At 43.0% G+C, this 25,973-nt stretch overlaps 1 protein-coding gene across 5 annotated transcripts in view; it reads left to right on the top strand.

The window, feature by feature from the left end:
- Nucleotides 1-16,907, top strand: part of LOC112257633 (neurofibromin) — a 72,388-nt gene extending 55,481 nt beyond the window's left edge. For 2 of the 5 annotated variants that reach the window (XM_024431356.2, XM_024431357.2), the window contains 22 exons: nucleotides 235-575; nucleotides 716-918; nucleotides 992-1,185; nucleotides 2,453-2,593; nucleotides 3,672-3,951; nucleotides 4,168-4,382; nucleotides 8,682-8,743; nucleotides 8,978-9,119; nucleotides 9,526-9,627; nucleotides 10,029-10,169; nucleotides 10,304-10,430; nucleotides 10,518-10,649; nucleotides 10,818-10,953; nucleotides 11,136-11,293; nucleotides 11,524-11,649; nucleotides 12,571-12,692; nucleotides 12,774-12,874; nucleotides 12,990-13,132; nucleotides 13,236-13,282; nucleotides 13,367-13,583; nucleotides 15,007-15,124; nucleotides 15,479-16,907. In XM_024431356.2, the coding sequence (XP_024287124.1) occupies nucleotides 235-575; nucleotides 716-918; nucleotides 992-1,185; nucleotides 2,453-2,593; nucleotides 3,672-3,951; nucleotides 4,168-4,382; nucleotides 8,682-8,743; nucleotides 8,978-9,119; nucleotides 9,526-9,627; nucleotides 10,029-10,169; nucleotides 10,304-10,430; nucleotides 10,518-10,649; nucleotides 10,818-10,953; nucleotides 11,136-11,293; nucleotides 11,524-11,649; nucleotides 12,571-12,692; nucleotides 12,774-12,874; nucleotides 12,990-13,132; nucleotides 13,236-13,282; nucleotides 13,367-13,583; nucleotides 15,007-15,124; nucleotides 15,479-15,638 (3,408 nt within the window). In that variant the 3' untranslated portion in view covers nucleotides 15,639-16,907. The remainder of the gene's footprint in view (nucleotides 1-234; nucleotides 576-715; nucleotides 919-991; nucleotides 1,186-2,452; nucleotides 2,594-3,671; nucleotides 3,952-4,167; nucleotides 4,383-8,681; nucleotides 8,744-8,977; nucleotides 9,120-9,525; nucleotides 9,628-10,028; nucleotides 10,170-10,303; nucleotides 10,431-10,517; nucleotides 10,650-10,817; nucleotides 10,954-11,135; nucleotides 11,294-11,523; nucleotides 11,650-12,570; nucleotides 12,693-12,773; nucleotides 12,875-12,989; nucleotides 13,133-13,235; nucleotides 13,283-13,366; nucleotides 13,584-15,006; nucleotides 15,125-15,478) is intronic. The other 3 variants (XM_024431359.2, XM_024431360.2, XM_024431358.2) reach the window with 2 other exon arrangements.
- The last annotated feature ends 9,066 nt before the right edge of the window (nucleotides 16,908-25,973 follow it).

A 25,973-nucleotide genomic window follows, 5' to 3' on the forward strand; every position in this document is an offset into this window, starting at 1 on the left:
AGTAGATTCAGAATGTAATGTGTTTCCTACATATTCTTTGGGCTGTGGGACATCATTGAAAGTAAGTCAGACACAGACAATAATGACAGGAATGGCTGAGACAGATTGAATCATTGTCCCCAGGAGGCATATGTGGTCTGGAGTCAGGAGCGTCAACGTTTTTGAACAATGTGACCATTTTGTGTGCCAGCTAGCATAGTAACTCCCTCTCAATGTCTCCGTTTCTGTACCCAGGTGGGTTCCACAGCGGTCCAGGTGACGTCAGCAGAGCGGACCCGGGTCCTGGGCCAGTCGGTCTTCCTGAATGACATCTACTACGCCTCGGAGATCGAGGAGATCTGCCTGGTGGACGAGAACCAGTTCACCCTTACCATTGCCAACCAGGGCACACCGCTCACCTTCATGCACCAGGAGTGTGAGGCCATCGTCCACTCCATCATCCACATCAGGACGCGCTGGGAGCTGTCCCAGCCAGACTCCATCCCCCAGCACACCAAGATCAGACCCAAAGACGTGCCAGGCACCCTGCTCAACATCGCCCTGCTCAACCTGGGCAGCTCTGACCCCAGCCTCAGGTCAGACACAGCTGAGGAAAATAATCATACATGTTTAGATTTTGGTGGGAGTATGAGAGCTGACAGTCTTCTTAGGGATATTTGAATCATGCATACCTTTTTATTCTCCTTTCCTCTCTCTCTCTGTCTGCTGTGTGCAGGTCTGCAGCCTACAACCTGCTGTGTGCCTTAACCTGCACCTTCAACCTGAAGATAGAAGGCCAGTTGCTGGAGACCTCAGGGTTGTGTATCCCTGCCAACAACACGCTTTTCATAGTGTCCATCAGCAAGACGCTGGCCGCCAACGAACCCCACCTCACCCTGGAGTTCCTGGAGGAGTGCATTTCTGGCTTCAGCAAATCCAGTCAGTATCCTTGTTCCTGCCCTCCACACACACACGCACGCACACGTTGTAACATCCTCTCTGATGTGTGTAGGTATTGAGCTTAAGCACCTGTGTCTGGAGTACATGACCCCCTGGCTGCTCAACCTGGTGAGGTTCTGTAAGCACAACGACGACGCCAAGCGCCAGCGGGTCACTGCCATCCTGGACAAGCTCATCACCATGACCATCAACGAGAAGCAGATGTACCCCTCTATCCAGGCTAAGATCTGGGGTAGTCTGGGACAGGTGGGGATCTCTCTTCTCGGCTCTCAGTGTGGGTGTTGGCCCATGTATCAGCCAACCTGTATCAGGCCAGTCTGCTGTTATTGAGGCTGTACAGTACTCATCCATCAGGCCAGTCTGCTGTTATTGAGGCCGTACAGTACTCATCCATCAGCCCAGTCTGCTGTTATTGAGGCCGTACAGTACTCCATCCATCAGCCCAGTCTGCTGTTATTGAGGCCGTACAGTACTCGTCCATCAGCCCAGTCTACTGTTATTGAGTCCGTACAGTACTCGTCCATCAGCCCAGTCTGCTGTTATTGAGGCTGTACAGTACTCGTCCATCAGCCCAGTCTGTTGTTATTGAGGCCGTACAGTACTCATCCATCAGCCCAGTCTGCTGTTATTGAGGCCGTACAGTACTCATCCATCAGCCCAGTCTGCTGTTATTGAGTCCGTACAGTACTCATCCATCAGGCCAGTCTGCTGTTATTGAGGCCGTACAGTACTCATCCATCAGGCCAGTCTGCTGTTATTGAGGCCGTACAGTACTCATCCATCAGCCCAGTCTGCTGTTATTGAGGCCGTACAGTACTCATCCATCAGCCCAGTCTGCTGTTATTGAGTCCGTACAGTACTCATCCATCAGGCCAGTCTGCTGTTATTGAGGCCGTACAGTACTCATCCATCAGCCCAGTCTGCTGTTATTGAGGCCGTACAGTACTCATCCATCAGCCCAGTCTGCTGTTATTGAGGCCGTACAGTACTCATCCATCAGCCCAGTCTGCTGTTATTGAGGCCGTACAGTACTCATCCATCAGGCCAGTCTGCTGTTATTGAGGCCGTACAGTACTCATCCATCAGGCCAGTCTGCTGTTATTGAGTCCGTACAGTACTCATCCATCAGGCCAGTCTGCTGTTGGCTTTATTTTACTGCGGATTTAGGATCTGGGAAATGGCTGAAGGATTCAGTGGACTCACTGTTCAGGATGTTATAGAGGCCTTATCTGATATTATGAGAGTGTGTTATCCCCTTATGTAGGTATTACAAATAACTCTCTTTGTCAGCGTCCCTGTACTTTTCAGATCACAACCAGTTATCATGCTAGCCACCTGAAAATCATGAAAACCGTATCTTTGCGTGTTAGTGTAGAGCGGGAAGTTGTGGTCTGACTGAAAAAGATGCTGGCATTCTGAAATAGAAATGACTTGAGACAAATACGCTAGTTAGTAATGGAGGGGAATTTATTTAGTCTCTGAGCTGAGGTCCTGTTGTATCCTTGTTCTGTAGATAACGGACCTTTTGGACGTGGTGTTGGACAGCTTCATCAAGACCAGCGCTACAGGAGGCCTGGGATCCATCAAGGCTGAGGTGATGGCTGACACGGCTGTGGCTCTGGCCTCAGGGAACGTTAAGTTGGTGTCCAGCAAGGTGAGCTACACACACATACACCTCAGGAATTACTACTGTGGCTATTCCCTTCACAGGTTGAACCCTTCACAGGCTATTCCCTTCAAAGGTTGGTTCTGTGACTTGAGTCTAGACAAGAATATCTGCTACAAGAATATCTGCTGCAAGCATCAATACAGATCCTCTACATAAATGATTTCCGGATGTCCGTTTTCCTATCAAATGCCATGAAAAGTCTGTTCTATGCATTCCTTATACTTCTTTATGGCAAGTTGTGATCTTGTAATGTCACTGAATTAATAGTAACTAATACAGTATCCAATGTTATAGATGACATTACATATGGTTACCGATTAGTATTTGTACTCCTACAGTATGAATGAATTAAATCTCACAAACTGCACATGCAGGCAGACACATTTCCATGTGCCTACCCTGGCACGCTGACATTGAACAACTCTTCCAGTTGTCATGACCACAGTACCTCTCAACAACAGTGCTGTTTGTGTCACTACTATTTCTGTCATTTGGTGGTCTGCGTTATTTATCATTTCCTTTTGACTGTTGAGCTCATTTCTCAGAAAGAAAGAGGCAGTTTAATGTATTGCCCAATGAAGTAGTCTTGCCAGGTCGCAGTTGGAAATGAGAACTTATTCTCAACTGGCCTACTTGGTTAAATAAAGGTGAAATAATAAAAAAAAACTGTACAATGCTGATCATGTGATCTAGTGCCAGGATGAGGAAGGAAGCCTCTGAATACAAAGGCCAGTCTGTGTCGGGGTGACGTCTCTTTTCTCTTCTATCTATTCTCATATGTCAAGGCAAAAAGCTGAACACATGTTTAGATATTGTGATTGTACAATGGATCAACACCAGACTGGGATATAAAGCATTACTCGATGCATTCCCAGTTCTGCCTGTAATGTTTAAAAACAGGAGGGATAAGGGATCTTCCCAGAGATGCTCAGTGACATGAGAGTCCTGAGTCATCCTGTTCTTTCCCTTGGGTGGAAGGGAAAGATAATAGATAGGATGTCAAATGTGGTAACGTACCCGACCTTTGATGTAACCTTAACCCCGACCCGTGTCTATTTGGCAGGTGATCATCCGCATGTGTAAGATCATCGATAAGACGTGTCTGTCTCCCACGCCCACCCTGGAACAGCACCTGATGTGGGATGACATCGCCATCCTGGCCCGTTACATGCTCATGCTGTCCTTCAACAACTCTCTGGACGTGGCCACTCACCTGCCCTACCTGTTCCACGTGGTCACACTACTGGTGGCCACCGGTCCCCTGTCCCTACGAGCCTCCACACACGGCCTGGTCATCAACATAATCCACTCCCTATGTACCTGCGCCCAGCTCAACTTCAGCGGTGAGGAAGCCACACACACACGGCACCCTGGCTGTAGACTGAGGACAGACAGACAGACAGAAATAGGGAGAAGTGAACATGATTAAAAGGCAGAGGGTTGATAAGTGTCGTGTTGATTCAGTGTTTTGAAAGCAGTTTTTTCTTGATGTATTTCTTGACGTATAGCCTTGCTGAGACTCAGTGATAACTATTCCCATGTGTGTTTCTCTCTTCCAGAGGAGACCAAGCAGGTCCTGAGGCTGAGCCTGACAGAGTTCTCCCTGCCTAAGTTCTACCTGCTGTTTGGCATCAGTAAGGTCAAGTCTGCTGCGGTCATTGCCTTCCGCTCCAGCTACCGCGACCGCTCCTTCTCCCCCGGGTCCTACGAGAGGGAGACCTTCGCCCTGTCCTCCCTGGAGACCGTCACTGAGGCCCTGCTGGAGATCATGGAGGTCAGGAGATCACCCCACTGACATAATCACTTATCATTACATCACTATAGCATGACACTACTGTCTGTACCGGTCTAGATGTTTGGTGAACACTAACCAAATTCAATATTCTACTTGCCTTCACACAAATCCAGTCCAGAATTTAAAAGTTATTTAAAAATATATGTTTTTCATACAGTACCAGTCAAAGGTTTGGACACACCTACTCATTCCAGGGTTTTTCTTTATTTGTACTATTTTCTACATTGTAGAATAATAGTGAAGACATCAAAACTATGAAATGACACATATGGAATCATGTAGTAACCAAAAAAGTGTTAAACAAATCAAAATATATTTGAGATTCTTCAACGTAGCCACCCTTTGCCTTGATGACAGCTCTGCACACTCTTGGCATTCTCTCAACCAGCTTTGTGAGGTAGTCACCTGGAATGCATTTCAATTAACTGGTGTGTGTTGTTAAAAGTTAATTTGTGGAATTTCTTTCCTTCTTAATGTGTTTGAGCCAATCAGTTATGTTGTGACAAGGCAGGGGTGGTATACAGAAGATGGCTCTATTTGGTAAAAGACCAAATCCATGTTATGGCAAAAGCAGCTCAAATAAGCAAAGAGAAATGACAGTCCATCATTACTTTAAGACATGAAGGTCAGTCAATCTGGAAAATGTCAAGAACTTTATAAAGTTTCTTGAAGTGCAGTCGCAAAAACCATCAAGCGCTATGATGAAACTGGCTCTCATGAGGACCGCCACAGGAAAGGAAGACACAGAGTTACCTCTGCTGCAGAGGATAAGTTCATTAAAGTTAACTGCACCTGAGATTGCAGCCCAAATGAATGCTTCTCAGATTTCAAGTAACAGATCCATCTCAACATCAACTGTTCAGAGGAGACTGCGTGAATGGTTTAATTTCTGCAAAGAAACCACTACTAAAGGACACCAATAAGAAGAAGAGACTTGCTTGGGCCAAGAAACACAAGCAAAATCAAATCAAATCTAATTTTAGTTGTCACATACACATGGTTAGCAGATGTTAATGCGAGTGTAGCGAAATGCTTGTGCTTCTAGTTCCGACAATGCAGCAATAACCAACAAGTAATCTAACTAACAATTCCAAAACTACTGTCTTATACACAGTGTAAGGGGATAAAGAATATGTACATAAGGATATATGAATGAGTGATGGTACAGAGGAGCATAGGCAAGATACAGTAGATGTATCGAGTACAGTATATACATATGAGATGAGTATGTAAACAAAGTGGCATAGTTAAAGTGGCTAGTGATACATGTATTACATGAGGATGCAGTCGATGATATAGAGTACAGTATATACGTATGCATATGAGATGAATAATGTAGGGTAAGTAACATTATATAATGTAGCATTGTTTAAAGTGGCTAGTGATATATTTACATTTCCCATCAATTCCCATTATTAAAGTGGCTGGAGTTGAGTCAGTGTCGGTGTGTTGGCAGCAGCCACTCAATGTTAGTGGTGGCTGTTTAACAGTCTGATGGCCTTGAGATAGAAGCTGTTTTTCAGTCTCTCGGTCCCAGCTTTGATGCACCTGTACTGACCTCTCCTTCTGGATGATAGCGGGGTGAACAGGCAGTGGCTCGGGTGGTTGATGTCCTTGATGATCTTTATGGCCTTCCTGTAACATCGGGTGGTGTAGGTGTCCTGGAGGGCAGGTAGTTTGCCCCCGGTGATGCGTTGTGCAGACCTCACTACCCTCTGGAGAGCCTTACGGTTGTGGGCGGAGCAGTTGCCGTACCAGGCGGTGATACAGCCCGCCAGGATGCTCTCGATTGTGCATCTGTAGAAGTTTGTGAGTGCTTTTGGTGACAAGCCGAATTTCTTCAGCCTCCTGAGGTTGAAGAGGCGCTGCTGCGCCTTCTTCACGATGCTGTCTGTGTGAGTGGACCAATTCAGTTTGTCTGTGATGTGTATGCCGAGGAACTTAAAACTTGCTACCCTCTCCACTACTGTTCTATCGATGTGGATAGGGTGGTGTTCCCTCTGCTGTTTCCTGAAGTCCACAATCATCTCCTTAGTTTTGTTGACGTTGAGTGTGAGGTTATTTTCCTGACACCACACTCCGAGGGCCCTCACCTCCTCCCTGTAGGCCGTCTCGTCGTTGTTGGTAATCAAGCCTACCACTGTTGTGTCGTCCGCAAACTTGATGATTGAGTTGGAGGCGTGCGTGGCCACGCAGTCGTGGGTGAACAGGGAGTACAGGAGAAGGCTCAGAACGCACCCTTGTGGGGCCCCAGTGTTGAGGATCAGCGGGGTGGAGATGTTGTTGCCTACCCTCACCACCTGGGGGCGGCCCGTCAGGAAGTCCAGTACCCAGTTGCACAGGGCGGGGTCGAGACCCAGGGTCTCGAGCTTGATGGCGAGCTTGGAGGGTACTATGGTGTTGAATGCCGAGCTGTAGTCGATGAACAGCATTCTCACATAGGTATTCCTCTTGTCCAGATGGGTTAGGGCAGTGTGCAGTGTGGTTGAGATTGCATCGTCTGTGGACCTATTTGGGCAGTAAGCAAATTGGAGTGGGTCTAGGGTGTCAGATAGGGTGGAGGTGATATGGTCCTTGACTAGTCTCTCAAAGCACTTCATGATGACGGAAGTGAGTGCTACGGGGCGGTAGTCGTTTAGCTCAGTTACCTTAGCTTTCTTGGGAACAGGAACAATGGTGGCCCTCTTGAAGCTTGTGGGAACAGCAGACTGGTATAGGGATTGATTGAATATGTCCATAAACACACCGGCCAGCTGGTCTGCGCATGCTCTGAGGGCGCGGCTGGGGATGCCGTCTGGGACTGCAGCCTTGCGAGGGTTAACACGTTTAAATGTCTTACTCACCTCAGCTGCAGTGAAGGAGAGTCCGCATGTTTTCGTTGCAGGCCGTGTCAGTGGCACTGTATTGTCCTCAAAGCGGGCAAAAAAGTGATTTAGTCTGCCTGGGAGCAAGACATCCTGGTCCGTGACTGGGCTGGATTTCTTCCTGTAGTCCGTGATTGACTGTAGACCCTGCCACATGCCTCTTGTGTCTGAGCCGTTGAATTGAGATTCTACTTTGTCTCTGTACTGACGCTTAGCTTGTTTGATAGCCTTGCGGAGGGAATAGCTGCACTGTTTGTATTCGGTCATGTTACCAGTCACCTTGCCCTGATTTAAAAGCAGTGGTTCGCGCTTTCAGTTTCACGCGAATGCTGCCATCAATCCACGGTTTCTGGTTTGGGAATGTTTTAATCGTTGCTATGGGAACGACATCTTCAACGCACGTTCTAATAAACTCGCACACCGAATCAGCGTATTCGTCAATATTGTTATCTGACGCAATACGAAACATATCCCAGTCCACGTGATGGAAGCAGTCTTGGAGTGTGGAGTCAGTTTGGTCGGACCAGCGTTGGACAGACCTCAGCGTGGGAGCCTCTTGTTTTGGACATTAGACCGGTGGAAATCTATCCTTTGGTCTGATGAGTCCAAATTTGAGATTTTTGGTTCCAACCACCGTGTCTTTCTGAGATGTAGAGTGAGTGAACAGATGATCTCAGCATGTGTGGTTCCCACTGTGAAGCATGGAGGAGTAGGTGTGGGAGTGCTTTTCTGGTGACACTGTTGGTGATTTACTTAGAATTCAAGGCACACTTAACCAGCATGGCTTCAACAGCATTCTGCAGCGCTTCACATTCCCATCTGGTTTGCGCTTAGTGGGACCACCATTCGTTTTTCAACAGAATAATGACCCAACACACCTCCAGGCTGTGTAAGATCTATTTGACCAAGGAGAGTGATGGAGTGCTGCATCAGATGACATGGTCTCCACAAAATGGTTTGGGATGAGTTGGACCGCAGAGTGAAGGACCGTCCGGGATTGGGAGTCCCATAGGGCGGCGCAAATTGGCAGTCATTGTAAATAAGAATTTGTTCTTAACTGACTTGCCTAGTTAAATAATGGTAAAAAAATAAAAAATAAGTAGCCAACAAGTGCTCAGCATGCTGAGGAAAAGCGTTCCTCATGAAGCTGGTTGAGAGAATGTCAAGAGTGTGTAAAGCTGTCATCAAGGCAAAGGGTGGCTCCTTTGAAGAATCAAAAATATATTTAGATTTGTTTAACACTTTTTTGGTTACTACATGATTCAGTATGTGCTATTTCATAGTTTTGATGTCTTCACTATTATTCGACAATGTAGAAAATAGTCAAATTAAAGAACCCGTGAGTGAGCGAGTGTGTCCAAACTTTTAACTGGTACTGTATATGCTCATAATTGTGTTTCCCCTCCTCCACAAGGCCTGTATGAGGGACATTCCTAACTGTAAGTGGCTGGACCAGTGGACAGAGCTGGCTCAGAGGTATGGTAAACTCACACCACCTTTTACCCTCTTCTAACTAACACTGACTCAGTGGAGCCAACCACACTGTCTGCTCTAAATGCTTAGCTTACATATTTTCTGATGATGTCAGAGCAATGTAAAGAGGCTTCAGACCACTTGATTGGCTTTTATAAGGCATGTGTGTGAATGGATTGTATTCATCATTCCCTCTTCTCTCCCTCCATCTCTTCCTCGCTCCCTTCCCTCCATCAGGTTTGCGTTCCAGTACAACCCATCCCTGCAGCCCAGAGCTCTGGTGGTGTTTGGGTGCATCAGTAAGAGGGTGACCCATGGCCAGATCAAACAGATCATCAGGATCCTCAGCAAGGCCAGCCCCCTGCTCAGCATAGACCGGGTCTGTGTCCCATCACTCTGCCCTGCTGCTCGCTACGTCATATTATACCCAGAATTAGGACATCTCATGGAAACCACGTCCTGAAATACTGTACTATCTTGTCACATGTATATGTAGTGTATCTTGTACTGTGTCTTTGTCAGTGAAAAACACACAAAAAATAGATTATATCACTTCAAGTAACTGCGCTTGCATCTTTTGTACTTTTTTTTTAACCTGCTAAGTGACATTCTAAGTCTATATGAACATCACTACTCCTAGTGGTAACTTTGCACGTTTTCAAATAGATTCTGCTACAAGTATTGGGAGTAGTTGTACGGTGTCTGATCCTGTCTGTTGAAAGGGTCTGTGTTTGTATAACCTGTGCTGCCCAGACTGAACTGACCTGCTGTCTTGTATCCCATAGGGTCTGGAGAGCTGTCTAAAGGGACCTGATAACTACAACAGCCAGGTGTTAATAGAAGCCACAGTCATTGCTCTCACCAAGCTACAGCCGCTCCTCAACAAGGTACACACAAACACACAGATGGCAACTCTCAAAGGCTAATTTAAGAGATGTGCTAAATGTTCTGGTGAGCTAACTTCCTCTTGTGTGCGCGTGTGTGTATGTATGTGTGACCGCCTGCAAACCACATTCTATTGAGTATAACCCACATGTTTGAAGCAGGCTGACTGAGAGGAGGGAAGTTATTTTGGCCCTGGCCTGTATGTGGGGAATTGGCTGCTGAGCGACAATGGATGTTGGCAGTAAATGGTCATGTGAGACTCGCTCTGACTGCAAGTGTGTGTGTTGGCCCTCCACGGCTCGCCTATGCACAAGGCCCTGTGTGTGTGTGTGTGTGGGATGGTGATTGTGTGTTGGACAGTAGTGGTGGTGAGAGTAAATAACAGCCTGTGTTTTTCCTTCAGGACTCCCCCATGCACAAGGCTCTGTTCTGGGTGGCCGTGGCTGTGCTCCAGCTGGACGAGGTCAACCTCTACTCTGCCGGCACCGCTCTGCTGGAGCAGAACCTCCACACACTGGACAGCCTCAGGGTCTTCAATGACAAGGTACTAAACACACAAACATACACACGGTACCAGACACACACCCATTCAGAGTGGTCGTCTTCCACTTTCACTTTGATTTCATTATCTTTCCCTAACTTGAATTGTGTGTGTTCCTCCCGTTTCTCCCTGTCCAGAGTCCAGAAGAGGTGTTTATGGAGATCAGGAAGCCTCTGGAGTGGCACTGTAAACAGATGGACCACTTCGTAGGCCTCAACTTCAACTCCAACTTCAACTTTGCACTAGTGGGTCATCTGTTGAAAGGTAAGTAGGTGGAGGTGTCTAAGCCTCGGGTCGGCCGGGGACTGCATGGGGACTGCTCTTTGTCTAACCACCCACCTCTCTGTCTAGGGTACAGACACCCCTCCCCCAACACAGTGGCGCGGACCATTCGGATCCTCCACACACTACTGGCCCTGGTGGGAAAACACCTCAACTGTGACAAGTTTGAGGTGAACACCCAGAGTGTGGCCTACCTGGCAGGTGAGTTAACGGAGCACTCCACAATGAAGCCATACTTTTATTTCTCAGCTATAGTAGGATTGTTCATATTGTCTTTAAACAATGATATTCTTTATTCGCATGGCAACTGTTTCTGTGTTGAAAATAAACTGATATAGTATTGAATTGACCTGTGAAATGTCTGTGTAGCTCTCCTCACTGTCTCGGAGGAGGTCCGGAGCCGCTGTAGCCTCAAGCACAGGAAGTCCCTGCTCCTCTCAGACGTTACCATGGAGAATGTTCCCATGGACACGTACTCTGTGCACCACAGCGACCCCAGCTGCCGGTGAATGACTACAGGGCTGACTGCTGAGTTGATGTAGAGGCTGATAGAGTAGCTGCAGCACCAGCTGACTAAGCAGAATTGGTCTCTCGCTGTATCGAACAATGTCAAATAGGAATTTTATGGACCGTATGTGTTCACCTTTCAGAATGTTTTGTTCTCCCCCCCCCCTCCCTCTGTGTCAGAACTCTTAGGGAGAGTCAGCCGTGGACGTCCCCCAAGGTGTCGGAGCGCTACTTAGTGGTCCACTACCCCACAGGGGGGCAGATCAGCCCGCGCACACGGAAGTCCATGAGCCTGGACATGGGCCAGCCTTCCCAAGCAAACACTAAGAAACTGCTGGGTAAGACACCTGTCAGTCATTCTCTGCTGCTAGATCCAGGCCTCTGACCAACAGAGGAGTTTTAATATGCAACAACTGATCTGAGGTATTTAGACTATATACATTCATACATGATTACTTGGATATCCATAGAATATCCATGCATGTATGTACTAGTTTAGGTATGGGGAGTTGACCTGTGTATGTATGCCCCATTGTTTAACATGAGTTTTTCAACGCTGGCTCACCAGGCACTAGGAAGAGTTTTGATCACTTGATATCAGACACTAAAGCACCAAAGAGGCCAGAGATGGAGTCTGGAATCACCACGCCTCCAAAGATGAGGAGGGTGGCGGAGAACGATTATGAGTGTCCAGGTCAGTTTGTCTCCTGTATACCAGACACTTACACAATGTTTGTGGCTTTTGACACTGATTTTAAAGGGGCAACCTGTAGTTGAAACAATAATAAAGTGTTTTCCCCGCCACTGTTTCGGTAAAAAGCTGAGGCATGGGGCTGGAGAAATGTAACCAAATTCATAGACCGCCACGGATTCAATAACTGACAATCCATGATATCAAATTGATAATTTTAACCATGTTCTGAGGCTATAAAGTGTTTGTTTACATTTACTTTGGAATAAAACAACCTTATTTTGGGTCCTGATGGGGTCAAACAATTGAAATAAGCTCATGAGCCATTTTCTAAGTTATATTGGGCCTCCAGAATGGCGCTACGGTCTAAGGCACTGTATTGCTGTGCTATAGGCTTCACTACAGACCCTGGTTAGTTCCCAGGCTGTGTCAAAACCGACCGTCATCGGGAGTCCCACTAGGTCGGTGCACAGTTGGCCCAGCGTCGTCCGGGTTAGGGGAGGGTTTGGCTGGGGGGGTAGGCCGTCATTTGTTCTTAACGGACTTGCCTAGTTAAATAAAGGTTAAAAAAAACACACACAAAAAAATATATAAAAATATATATATATATATATATTTATATTTTTTATATATATATTTTTATATTTTTTATATATATTTTTATATTTTTTATATATATATTTTTATATTTTATATATATATATATAATTTTATTTTTATTTTTTTTCTTCAAGAATCTTTGGGACATATAATTCATTTAAGTCCAAAAATGACTGTGGCAACTGCAGATTCTTTGAAACTGGCACAGGTCCCTATCGCTCGCTCTCACACCCTCGCTCGCTCTCACACCCTCGCTCGCTCTCACACCCTCGCTCTCTTTCACACACCCTCGCTCTCTCTCCTCCCCTCCCTTCCATTCCACAGAATCGACCCAAAGAATCTCCCACCATACCCTGAGGAAGGTGTCTGTGTCAGAGTCCAACGTGCTGCTGGATGAGGAGGTCCTCACAGACCCCAAGATCCAGGCTCTGCTGCTCACTGTCCTGGTGAGACCACTCACTCCGCTTCTCTCCCACTTCCTCTGTATTAGTTTGTGCCTATTTCTAACATGCTTGCCTCTACTACAGGCTACGTTGGTGAAGAATACAACAGATGAGTTTGACCAGAGAATCCTCTACGAGTTTTTAGCTGAAGCTAGTGTTGTCTTCCCTAAAGTCTTTCCAGTTGTGTAAGTGTTTCATTTCAACCCAATAAAGTATGTATTTTTTCCAATCCCCTTTTAATGTGTACGCATGCATAAATAACTTTCATCCATTCATATCATCTTGTGGTTTTCTCTCCAGTCATAACCTGCTGGACTCAAAGATCAACACCCTCCTATCACTGTGCCAGGACCCTAACCTCCTAAACCCCATCCATGGCATCGTGCAGAGTATGGTTTACCACGAGGAGTCACCCCCCCTGTACCAGCCCTCCTACCTGCAGAGTGAGACTCCACCCACTCCTCCTGCCATACAGTTACAACCATGGGTTCTGGACTGAAAATGCCAATTTAATACTCATCAATGTTTCTTCGGTTTCTCTCTCAGGCTTTGGGTTTAATGGTCTGTGGAGATTCGCTGGGCCCTTCTCAAAGGTGAGCAGACACAACTCATTTAACTCTTTAGAGTATGGAAGGTTTATTGTCAGTGTTAGTAAATTACATTGCTTGTGCCAACAGCAAACCCAGTTCCCAGACTACGCTGAGCTGATAGTGAAGTTCCTGGATGCTTTGATTGACACGTATCTGCCGGGGATCGACGAGGAGACGAGTGAGGAGTGTCTGCGTACGCCCACGTCGCCCTACCCCCCGCCGGGCCAGAGCCAGCTCAGCATCACAGCCAACCTCAACCTCTCCAACTCCATGACCTCACTGGCCACCTCCCAGCACTCCCCAGGTCTGATCAGATACAGTGTACGCACACACACAAACACATGCAGTCAAATCCAGCCCTTCTGTCTCTTGGCAGATTTGATTCTTAGGAATAGCTGTGATACTTTAGAGTCACCTTTATCTCAAACAAAATAAATATTTGATCCATTGACCTGTCTGCATTTTATCTTCATCTTAATATAGTCTGGCCTGTTTAGTCTTTCCATTTTACCAATCAGAAGAATAAACTTGCACTAACAAACACATAATTAGAGAGAAATATAAATTACCCATCCATCCATTTCCAACTGAATCCAACATCATCTGAAAAGTTCCATCCACTATATGTAGCATTACATAGTGGTTCCCCAACCTGGTCCATGTGTGAGGCTTATTCTCTCTTTCTTTAACTAATTAATGCATGATCTCAAAATGGATCATTTAGTGTTCATACACATTTCATTTCATGTTTGTGTTCCCTTTTCGTCCTCATTTGTTATTCTTGATGCGGTGTATTTTATAGACCATCTCCAACAAGTCTCATTAGAGCACCACCAAGGTGTGTGTGTGTGTGTGTGTGTGTGTGTGTGTGTGTGTCCGGAAATGACAGGTACAACTAGAAACTATATACACTCCCCTATGTATTTATTTGGACAGAAGCTAAAACTTTTAATTTGGCTCTATACTCCATCAGATGTTTGCTGTGAGGTGACAGTACAGAATGTCACCTTTTCTGTGAGGGTATTTTCTGTCTGTTTTACTGTTTAGAAATGAAAGCACTTTATGCATCTAGTCCGCCATTTGAAGGTGTCATTAGTATTTGGAAAAATTCACTTATAGTTTATGGATGCTACCATGACTGAATCGTGATAATCATAAATGAATTACAGATAATTATGAATGAATGGTAATAATGATGTGTGAGAAAGTAATTGATGCAGTACCAGTAACAGGGGAGGTTAGCATTTTGGGGGTTATGATATCTATGCCTCTAACTTTCTCCCTCATTATTATTCACGATTCATTCTTGATTTTCCGTAATCATGGTAGCATCCACATTTGTGTTCAGAACATATTCTATTCTGGATGTCTATATACTTTTGGAAATGTTTCATTTGTTTTAGTCCTGAAGAACATTTGAGTAATTCATGATATGCCACTATTTGGAAGAAGGAATGAGCCTCTTGCTCTATATTGGACATTTTATTTGGAACTAAAGAGACTTGATTATATAGATAGACTTGGTATGTATACTTCTCTAAACCATATTGTCTGATACACCTGAGAATGCTGAATGAATCATTTTTTCCCCCTCATGATTGATTTCTGTCACTCTTTGTTATGTTTTGTTTTTGTTAATCATGTTGCTCTTTTGTTTCCTGTCATTCCTCTTTTTGGGTTGCCATGGTCACTCCCTCCTGTTTCTTTCCCACTCTGTGTCTGAGAAGCTTCTCTGCCTTGCTCTAAGTCCGCCGTTTTCACCCCACACCTCGTCCGGCCAGGTATTACAGCCCCTCGTCCCCATGCTGCTCCTCACTCCCAGGCACACGGCACAGCCTCTCAGAGGTGTGTGGGGGGAAGCAGAGGCCCATCACAAAGCCAAACAACACTACTGGAGCGTTTGTGATGAAGTCTTTGTACATAATGTTTCAATGCCCGTACACCATATGTCCTGTTTGTTCAAAACACAGAGCAACCCTGTTGCGATAAGTTGGAGCACTTACATCAGTCCATGGGTTGACTCCGCCTATTGTTGGATTTGTATACAACAACAGAGAATCTCTGTAGTTATATACACTCTTCAGGTGGATGTCTCAAAAGGTTTAGCATTTCTGTAGAATTATATAATAGAATAGTTTCTCAATTATTAGTGTGACATATAATACCTGATGGCGTGTGTGTCCATCCGTCCTCCGGCAGGCATCGACAAGGAGAACGTGGAGCTCTCTCCGACCACGGGTCACAGCAACAGCGGACGCACACGCCATGGTTCTGCCAGCCAGGTGCAGAAGCAGCGCAGCGCAGGCAGCTTCAAACGGCCCAGCATCAAGAAGATCGTATGAGAGATGCCCACCACTAGGACCCCCCCCCTACCAGGGCCGCCCATGCCAGTCATCATGCTGCACTTCTACTCCAACTCTCCTGTCTTATCGATCTCTCTCTCTCTCTCTCTCTGTTCTCTCTCTGTTCTCTCTCTGTTCTCTCTCTGTTCTCTTTCTCTCTCTGCCTTGATTTCTCAGTTTCCTTCTGTTGTTTTTTGCGTGTTTCTTTGACCCTAACCCGTCCAGTCAGCCATATTTGCTTGACGATCAACATGTATTGAAGAACTGTCTGAATATGATGTTTTGTTTGTGAAGCAGTCAGTGTCTGAGTCTGCAGTTGTTTAATTTGGTCTTTTTGTGTCACATAATGAGCTACATTGGAATCCTTTTTTAAAAACAGCATCAGTTGAAAGAAAGCACTGACATTGACAACACTGCAGAAACAGTAGGGATCATAGTATCTGAAGCCACTTTGTTGTCTTGCTTCTTTTTTCTTGGTTGAATTTTCTATCATAATGACAAAGTATAAAGAGAACCATTTCTGTGATTTGCACAACATTCTGTAATTCAACATGCATGTACATGTGTTTGTTTTTTGCCTTTAAGTGTTGTTAGTAGAAGGACATGTTTCTTCAAGCTGAGAGAGCTTTGACAATGGGGCTGAACTAGATCAAAATATGAGCTGCAAATGCCTCTCATTGAGACATGGACATGACAATAGAGATTGGACCTTGGGACCCAGTGTTGAGGAAAGGGATCCCTCTCACCCACCATCACTGCAGAGGGAGAGCACTACCCTGAAACACACACACACACCGTTCTGGAGGAAATCACTGAAAGCACTAAAACCATCCTGTATTTGCAACATCTGTGAAAAGCATGGCCAACAACAGACATTAGTGGTTTACTGTGCTGTGGAGGTGGGGGCTGGATGATCAATTTGCCCTGTTTGAGCTTTGTCAGGCACAATCCAATGATGCCCAAGCCATGTGTCTTCATTGGTTATTGATTGTCCAAGCTGTGGGGATTCCTCTTGATTAGGCAGTATTTTTATTCTCACATGATGGAGTGCCAGAGAGGGTCAACTAGACAGGCCACTCTGGTGTTGGAGGACAGCAGTCCTGCAGGTTTCAGAACTTAAGCTTTTAATCAGCACGCTGTTCACGTTTCACAACACTATGTCAGGGAAAGTTGGGAAGGAAAATCTGGAGGAAAAACAGGAATAGACAATGTCCTCCTATGTTGGAATGGACATTGGAAATCCGCCTTAGCTTTGAGATTTGAAATATATAATATCTATTGTGGTAGTCTCAGTTGTAATTGTCTCATTCTTGCCCACACTTACTGTAAACACACATATATATGCACACACAACACACACTTGGGAGGTTGTTTTGTTCATTGTGTGCCTTTTCTAGGGTTTTCGTGTGTGTGTGCCGTATACAGTACCAGTCAAAAGTTTGGCCTCACCTACTCATTCAAGGGTTTTTCTTTTCTTTTTTAAAATTTTCTACATTGTAGAATATTAGTGAAGATATCAACACTATGAAATTACAAATGTAATCATGTAGTAACAAAAAAAGTGTTAAACAAATCTAAATATATTTTATTTAAGATTCTTCAAAGTAGCCACCCTTTGCCTTGATGACAGCTATGCACACTCTTGGCATTCTCTCAACCAGCTTCACCTGGAATGCTTTTCTAATACTCTAGAAGGAGATGCTTAGCACTTTTTGGCTGCTTTTGCTTCACGCTGTGTTCCAACTCATCCCAAACCATCTCAATTGGGTTGTGGTTGGGTGATTTGTGGAGGCCAGGTCATCTGATGCAGCGCTCCATCACTCTCCTTAGTCAAATAGCCCTTACACAGCCTGGAGGTGTGTTTTGGGTCATTGTCCTGTTGAAAAACAAAGGATAGTCCCATTAAGTCCCACAAACCAGATGGGATGGCGTATCGCTGCAGAATGCTGTGGTAGCCATGCTAGTTAAGTGTGCCTTGAATTCTAAATAAATCACTGACCGTGTCACCAGCAAACCATCCCCACACCATCACACCACCTCCATACATCACAGTGGAAACCACACATGCAGAGATCATCTGTTCACCTACTCTGCGTTTCACAAAGACACGGCGGTTGGAACCCAAAATCTCAAATTTGGACTCATCAGACCAAAGGACAGATTTCCACCGGTCTAATGTCCAGTATTCTTTAGTAGTGTTTTCTTTACAGCAATTTGACCATGAAGGCCTGATTCACGCAGTCTCCTCTGATCAGTTGATGTTGAGTTATGTCTGTTACTTGAACTCTGTGAAGCATTTATCTGGGCTGCAATCTGAGGTGCAGTTAACTCTAATGAACTTCTCTGCAGCAGAGGTAACTCTGGGTCTTCCTTTCCTGTGGCGGTCCTCATGAGAGCCAGTTTCATCATTGTGCTTGATGGTTTTTGAGATTGCACTTGAAGAAACTTTCAACATTCTTGAAGTTTTCCAGATTACTTTAAGACATGAAGGTCAGTCAATGATGGACTGTGATTTCTGCTTATTTTGAGATGTTCTTGCCATAATATGGACTTGGTCTTTTACTAAATAGGGCTATCTTCTGTATACTACCCCTACCTTTTCACAACACAACTGATTGGCTCAAATGCATTAAGAAGGAAAGCAATTCCACAAATTAAGTTAACAAGACACACCTGTTAATTGAAATGCATTCCAGGTGACTACCTCATGAAGCTGGTTGAGAGAATGCCAAGAGTGTGCAACGCTATCAAGGAAAAGGGTGGCTACTTTGTAGAATCTCAAATGTTAAATATATTTAGATTTGTTTAACACTTTTTTGGTTACTACATGATTCCATATGTGTTATTTCATAGTTTTGATGTCTTCACTATTATTCTACAATGTAGGAAATATTTAAAATAAAGAAAAACCCTGGAATTTGTAGGTGTCCAAACTTTTGACTGATACAGTATATAAACACACACACACACACAATACCTTATGATACAAGTATACAGTCATTACTAATCAGCTGCCTGACTAATGAACCTGTATGGTTAAATATTCATGTAAAACATTTAACATTCGGTACCTCTTGTCAAATAAGCATTCAAACAGAAAGTCCATGACTCTAGGGACCAGAGTTGCTGAGGGTTTGCATCTACAAATGTTGCACCTGTATTTAAGACAATGAAATATTGAAGTCACAACAGTATTGTTTTCAGTTTGCTCTTTGTTTTGTGAAAATTGGTGCCAATTATGTTCCAGGATCAAAAGCTAAAGTAAATCTGTCCCTGTTCATGATGTAAAATAATGTAAGGTAATTACAATCAAATTGTATTGGTCGCATACACAATGATATAGTTATGAATGATTTTAGAATTTAATTTAATTGTATAATTGCAAAATAAATATAAAAATATGAAATAAGTAATAAGGCACGAGGAGGTGTAGTATATGGCCAATATACCATGGCTAAGGGCTGTTCTTACGTACGATGCAACGCTGAGTGCCTGGATACACCCCTAACCGTGGTATATTGGCCATATACCATAAACCCGAGGTGCCTTATTGCTATTATAAATTGGTTACCAATGTAATTAGAGCATTAAAAAGAAATATTTTGTCATACCCATTATATACGGTCTGATATACCAAGGCTGTCAGCCAATCAGCATTAAGGGCTCGAACCACCCAGTTTATAGTAAAAAATAACCTATGGTAGTAATCACCTCAAGACACATATCTACTGAATAGTGTTTTCCATGTTTTAAATTAGCCTACTGAAATGCTGCCAAAAAAAGCATTGTGAGGGATTGAGACTATTGTCAGACACTCTGTTCTCAGATAGGAGAACTATGTGTATTGGGAGTAAAGCTGTACAGGGTGTTACTGGCCCTTCTTGCCATTGTCTTCCCTCATTAGTCGATAGTGTGGCACTTGTAAAGGTATAGGCATAGGGGTCAGTCCCATGATGCATTGTGGCAGGCCCTGGGATGCTGCACCAAAGACTAGCTTGCAGTAGCGAAAGGAAAATCAAACCTGTTCTGTAGTTTTATCATTTTTGACTATCTCTGAGCCTTTTCAGTTGGTCCGATTATGTATTGCACAGATAGACTGTAACAACAAGGTGCAGTTTGTTGAGCAGCACAGGAGTCCTCTGGTTACACCTTTCAATTTGTTGTGGAGCCTGGTTCCTCATTTCTGCTGTTTGAGGTTACCAGTGCCATACATTGAGTCTAAGTCATGGTTGTTTTGGATGCTTGTGCCAACTCCTTCAGAATGTTTTTTTGTAAATGACTTATCATAATGATTATCCTGGGATAAAACACAATTCCATGAGATGTTTTTTGACTTGCCTTTGCTGAGGAGAGCATGTGCAGTATGTACACTGAGTAGGAGTTGGTGTATAGAGATAGGAGGGAGGATATGAAGACTTGACCGTTTTAAAAAACACTAGTGTTTTACTGGCCATTTAGTTTGTCCCATACATCCAGCCATCTTAACAATCAACAACCATGCTCAAACATACATTTGTTTTCCTATTCTATTAATCTGGTTTAGATTTGACATGATGACCACAAGAAAATGAACAATGTGCACACTTAGTTGTTTTTTCCAAATTCAAAGTGTGTTGGTGCTGTTGAGAGGTAATGAACCTTGTGTGATGAAGTTGAACTCCATGCCTGGATTTTGTTTACAAATGTTTTATTATACTTGAATCAGGAGGATATATGTCCAGAAGAAGCAGTTCCACATCATGGAAAGGGGAAAAAAATAAAGATTTAAAGATAAAATGGAGCAAGTTTACCAAACGTAATCAACAAGATTTCAAAAGATCTAGTGTGAAGGAAACCAAAGTTAAGGAACGGCAATGTAGTACAAACAAACTCTAAAACTACTGTGTATTGATAAAGTCCTCTGAGAAGTCCAATAAACTAACCCACAAATAACAGTTTGCTTTTTTTTATGGGAATGAGAGATGATACAACTAGTGAAAGAGAGATGGACCAAGCTATGAATCAATGCTTTTTAGTCAAAATCGCGGCTTTCGTCATCATGTACTGATGTGTGTATCGTGAAAGTATCAGTTATTTAGTTCTGTCCTCATCAGACTTTTAGGAACTGTACAGATCTCTGTTTCAAGCGCATATGCTTTGAAGAGTGAACCCAACCAACTGTTTCTATTTGATATTTCTTTATTTGACAGTGTATAGCAGGCGGACAGAACACTGATAACCCTATCTTCAATAGACCCCTTCTCAGTGTCTCATCTGAAAGGTTAGACTGGAGGGAATGTTATTGCCTTGGTTTTACTCAATGGAAATGTGCCACTTTATTAAAGAACTGAAAGGAATGAATTCACATACAATGTGTCCTAAATTGAATTAATTGAACATGTCTGTACTTGAAGGCTCTAACATTTATTTGCAGCAGCATAGGAGAGAGAGTATATAGATATCAGTTAACCACTTTGATCAATGCAAAGGATAAAACAATTTAAAAATGTATTTTCTCTTCAGACGTTGCTTTTAATATACAGGAACGGCCATTTGGACTTCCTTTCAAAATGGCAAAGCATAGAAATGACAGCTGAAAAACTTTTGGATGCAGAGCACCCCCACCACCTGCTATCACACTAATACCAGAGGAAAGTGTGGGAGCAGACGCTTGTCTCTGAAAGGTCTGTAAATGTGTTGTTGGTTTTCATGATTCTCAACTGAAGTCAATTGTGTCTTGCGCTGGTGTGATATCTCCTAATTTGGCACATCTCAAGGTTATGCAAAATATTTTTAACCACTGGCCACAGTTTTACTGTTTCTTTCCCTCATTTTTTTTACACAGTAAGCTCCACCTCTGTAAATAATTTTGTGTAAAAATTGACAAAGGTATATTTACTACACTGTAAATACATGTGATGATATATTGTATTATTTAGCTTTTTGTAAAGCAGTTAGTTGCTGTACATGTAAAACATACAAATTGAATTATTCTAGTGTTAGTAATGATGACCTCATGTCACTGCATTGTCATTAACTATATTGAGGAAAATAAAAGGTTTAAATCGAGGATATAGATGACTGTGTACTCTAAACCTCCACTGTATGATCGGTTGCTGTCCTCATCTGACATTTACAGATGTTGCCCTAATAAATCATTTCTGTCCGAACTCTAGCTGCTGGAGTCATATTTGAAGATAATGGCATGTATGTGTTTTTGAATGTGCTTTTGATATACAATTTATTGATGATGAAAAATAGTGCTCCCCCTCCCTTATTAGTAAAATAAGAGAGAAAAAATAAACCCCACAGGGCCATAAGTAAATAGGGATATGAATTAGAATTAATCAGGGGGAGTTTTCCACAAATAGACAGGTATTATCTAATTTGGCTAACTTTTTATTAAAATGTATTGTAGTGAGATCATTTATTTATTTTGGGATATGAATACCGAGTATGTCCAATTCACCGTTGTCCCATTATATTGGTAAACTGCACGGTAACGTAAAAGGTCCGATACCTAATATATTGCTTTTATCATAATTCGGATTTAATCCAGAGAGGTTAGAAAAATGATCTAGATCCTCTATGAGGCTGTGCAGGGATCCAAATTGCTGATTTGAAATTAAACATGAATCGTCAGTGAACAATGACACCTTTGTTCCTAAGCCCTGGAGTTCTTGATATTATTGTTGGATTTTAATAGCTAATATTTTGATGGACATAATATATAAATACTCCTCTTAACAATGTATTACTTTCTGAGAAGTAGCCATTATTTACTATTTTACACCTGGTGTTACTATACATAACTTTTACCCATTGTATAAGAGATTCTACCAAATACAAATTATCCAAACGTTTATATATAAATTCCAGTCGTACTTTATCAAAGGCATTTTCACAGTCAGCTATGAATACCAGGCCTGGTTTCCCAGATGTTTCATAGTGTTCTATTGTTTACAGTACTTTATAGCCTTATATTATCTCCACTGTATTGTCCAGGTAAAAAAAACTGTCTGATTAGGATGAATAATATCTGACAATACCTTTTTAATTCTATGCGTTATGCATTTTGCTAGGATTTTGGCATCACACCAATGAAGTATAAGGGGTCTTCAGTTTTTTTAGGTAGACTGGATCTTTATATATACCATCTGGGTCCTGTTGCAGTAATAGTGAAATTAGACCTTCTTAGTATCTGATAGTCTATCATTTTTATAGGAGTGGTAAAACATGTTAATAACGGACCTTTGAATACAAATAAAAATATTTGATATACCTCAACTGGTATGCCATTCAGCCCTGGAGTTTTTCCGGACTTGAAGGCTTTAATTGCACCAAGAAGTTCCTCCTCTATAATTGGGCCTTCACATGAGTCTTTCTGTACAGCTGTACATTTTACACTATTCATTGAAAAAAAAATAATAATGGATGATGCAAACATTTGTAACAAGTTTCAATAAAAAAAAATTGGTAGCATTTCTTTGTTGAAGATTTTTTTTAAACTATATTTGTTACAATATATTCCATCCAGTTGAATATATTATAAAAATAAAGCACACTTGATCTTTCTTGAATAAGTTCCTCCATTTATTTTTGTTTTTCCTCTGACTTATTCGGTGCCTCTGTTACAGTTTTTATTGCTATATACAGTTCCAGTCAAAGGTTTGGACACACCCACTCATTCAAAGGTTTTTCTTTATTTTTACTATTTTCTACATTGTAGAATAATAGTTAAGACATCCAAACTATGAAATAACACATATAGAATCATGTAATGTTCTTAATAATGTGTTTGAGCCCATGAGTTGTGTTGTGTCAAGGTAGGGGTGGTATACAGACGAGAGGCCTATTTGGTAAAAGACAGCTCAAAAAAGCAAAGTCCATCGTTACTTTAAGAAAGGAAGGTCAGCCAATCTGGAAAATGTCACTACCTTTGAAAGTTTCTTCAAGTGCAGTTGCAAAAACCATCAAGCGCTATGATGAATCTGGCTCTCATGAGGACCGCCACAGGAAAGGCAGACCCAGAGTTACCTCTGCTGCAGAGGATAAGTTCATTAGAGTAAACTGCACCTCAGATTGCAGCCCAAATAAAATCATCAGAGTTCAAGTAACAGACACATCTCAACATCAACATTAGAGATATATAGCAAGAGGAGCATAATATGGATTTAATGGACCGTAAATTAAATCACACGACAATCCATCATCACACTCATGCACTTTTATTTCACCTTTATTTAACCAGGTAGGCTAGTTGAGAACAAGTTCTCATTTGCAACTGCGACCTGGCCAAGATAAAGCATAGCAGTGTGAACAGACAACAACACAGAGTTACACATGGAGTAAACAATAAACAATAAACAAGTCAATAACATAGTATAAAAAAAATAATCTATATACATTGTGTGCAAAAGGCATGAGGAGGTAGGCAGTAGAGAGAGGTGCAGTAGAAAGAGAGTCAAAAACAGCAGGTCCAGGACAAGGGTAGCACGTCCAGTGAACAGGTCAGGGTTCCATAGCCGCAGGCAGAACAGTTGAAACTGGAGCAGCAGCAGGAGGACTGGGGACAGCAAGGAGTCTCCCTTGATCCTAGGTCCTGGCAGTGTTGTGCAGACTCAGGACAACTGAGAAATACACACATTTAAAGAGGAGTCCGTAATTTTCTTCCTAATGATCATGATCTTTTCGTCAAAGAAGTTAATGAATTTATCACAGCTGAAGTGAACGCCATCCTCTCTTGGGGAATGCTGCTTTTTAGTTAGATATGCGACAGTATCAAAAATAAATGTTGGATTGTTCTTATTCTCCTCAATTAAGTTGGAAAAATAGGATGATCGAGCAGCAGTGAGGGCTCTTTGGTACTGTCTTTCCAAGCTAATTGGAAGACTTCCAGTTTGGTGTAGTGCCATTTCTGTTCCAATTTTCTGGAAGCTTGCTTTTTTCTGTATACCAGGGAGCTAGTTTATGACAAATGTTTTTTTGTTTTTAGGGGTGCGATTGCGTATAGGGTATTACACAAGGTTAAATTGAGTTCCTCAGTTAGGTGGTTCACCGATTTTTGAACTCTGTCATCCTTGGGTAGGTGGAAGGGCATCTAGGAAGCTTTGGGTTGTTTGAGAATTTATAGCACAGCTTTTGATGATCCTTAGTTGGGGTCTGAACAGATTATTTGTTGAAATTGCAAAGGTAATAAAATGGTGGTCCGATAGTCCATGATTATGAGAAAAAACATTAAGATCCACAATATTTATGCCATGGGAATACAACTAGGTCCAGAGTATGACTGTGGAAAAACCCACTGGGTCGATGATGGCTCCGAAAGCCTTTTGGATTGGGTCTGTGGACTTTTGCAAGAGAATATTAAAGTCACCAAAAATGTGAATATTATCTGCCATGACTACAAGGTCCGATAGGAATTCAGGGAACTCTGTGAGGAACGCTGTATATGGCCCAGGAGGCCTGTAAACAGGAGCTATAAAAAAGTGATTGAGTAGGCTGCATAGATTTCAAGACGAAAATGCAGTCTTTTTTTGTAAACTGAAATTTACGATCGTAAATGTTAGCAACACCTCCGCCTTTGCAGGAAACATGGGGATATGGTCACTAGGCCTCATTTAACACAGTAAATTCATCAGGCTTAAGCCCTTTTTCAGTCAGGCCAATCACATCAAGATTATGATCGGTGATTTGTTCATTGACTATAACTGCCTTGGAAGTAAGGTATCCAACATTAAGTAGCCCTATTTTGAGATATGACAATCTCTTTCAATAAAGACAGTAGGTCTTTATTCCAGTGAGATTGATAGAGCGAACACCGCCATGTTTAGTTTTGCCCAACCTAGATCGAGGCAAAGACAAGGTCTCAATGGGGATAACTGAGCTGTCTACACTGACTGTGCTAGTGGCAGACTCCACTAAGCTGGCAGGCTGGCTAACAGCCTGCTGCCGGCCTGCACCCTATTTCATTGTGGAGCTAGAGGAGTTAGAGCCCTGTCTATGTTCATAGATAAGATGAGAGCACCCCTCCAGCTAGGATGGAGTCCGTCACTCCTCAGCAGGCCAGGCTTGGTCCTGTTTGTGGGTGAGTCCCAGAAAGAGGGCCAATTATCTACAAATTCTATCTTTTGGGAGGGGCAGGAAACAGTTTTCAACCAGCAATTGAGTTGTGAGACTCTGCTGTAGAGCTCATCACTCCCCCTAACTGGGAGGGGGCCAGAGACAATTACTCGATGCCGACACATCTTTCTAGCTGATTTACACGCTGAAGCTATATTACGCTTGGTGATCTCTGACTGTTTCATCCTAACATCGTTGGTGCCGACGTGGATAACAATATCCCTATACCATCTACACTCGCCAGTTTTAGC

This window comes from Oncorhynchus tshawytscha, linkage group LG09 (genome assembly GCF_018296145.1).
Source record: "Oncorhynchus tshawytscha isolate Ot180627B linkage group LG09, Otsh_v2.0, whole genome shotgun sequence".
Lineage (NCBI taxonomy): Eukaryota > Metazoa > Chordata > Actinopteri > Salmoniformes > Salmonidae > Oncorhynchus > Oncorhynchus tshawytscha.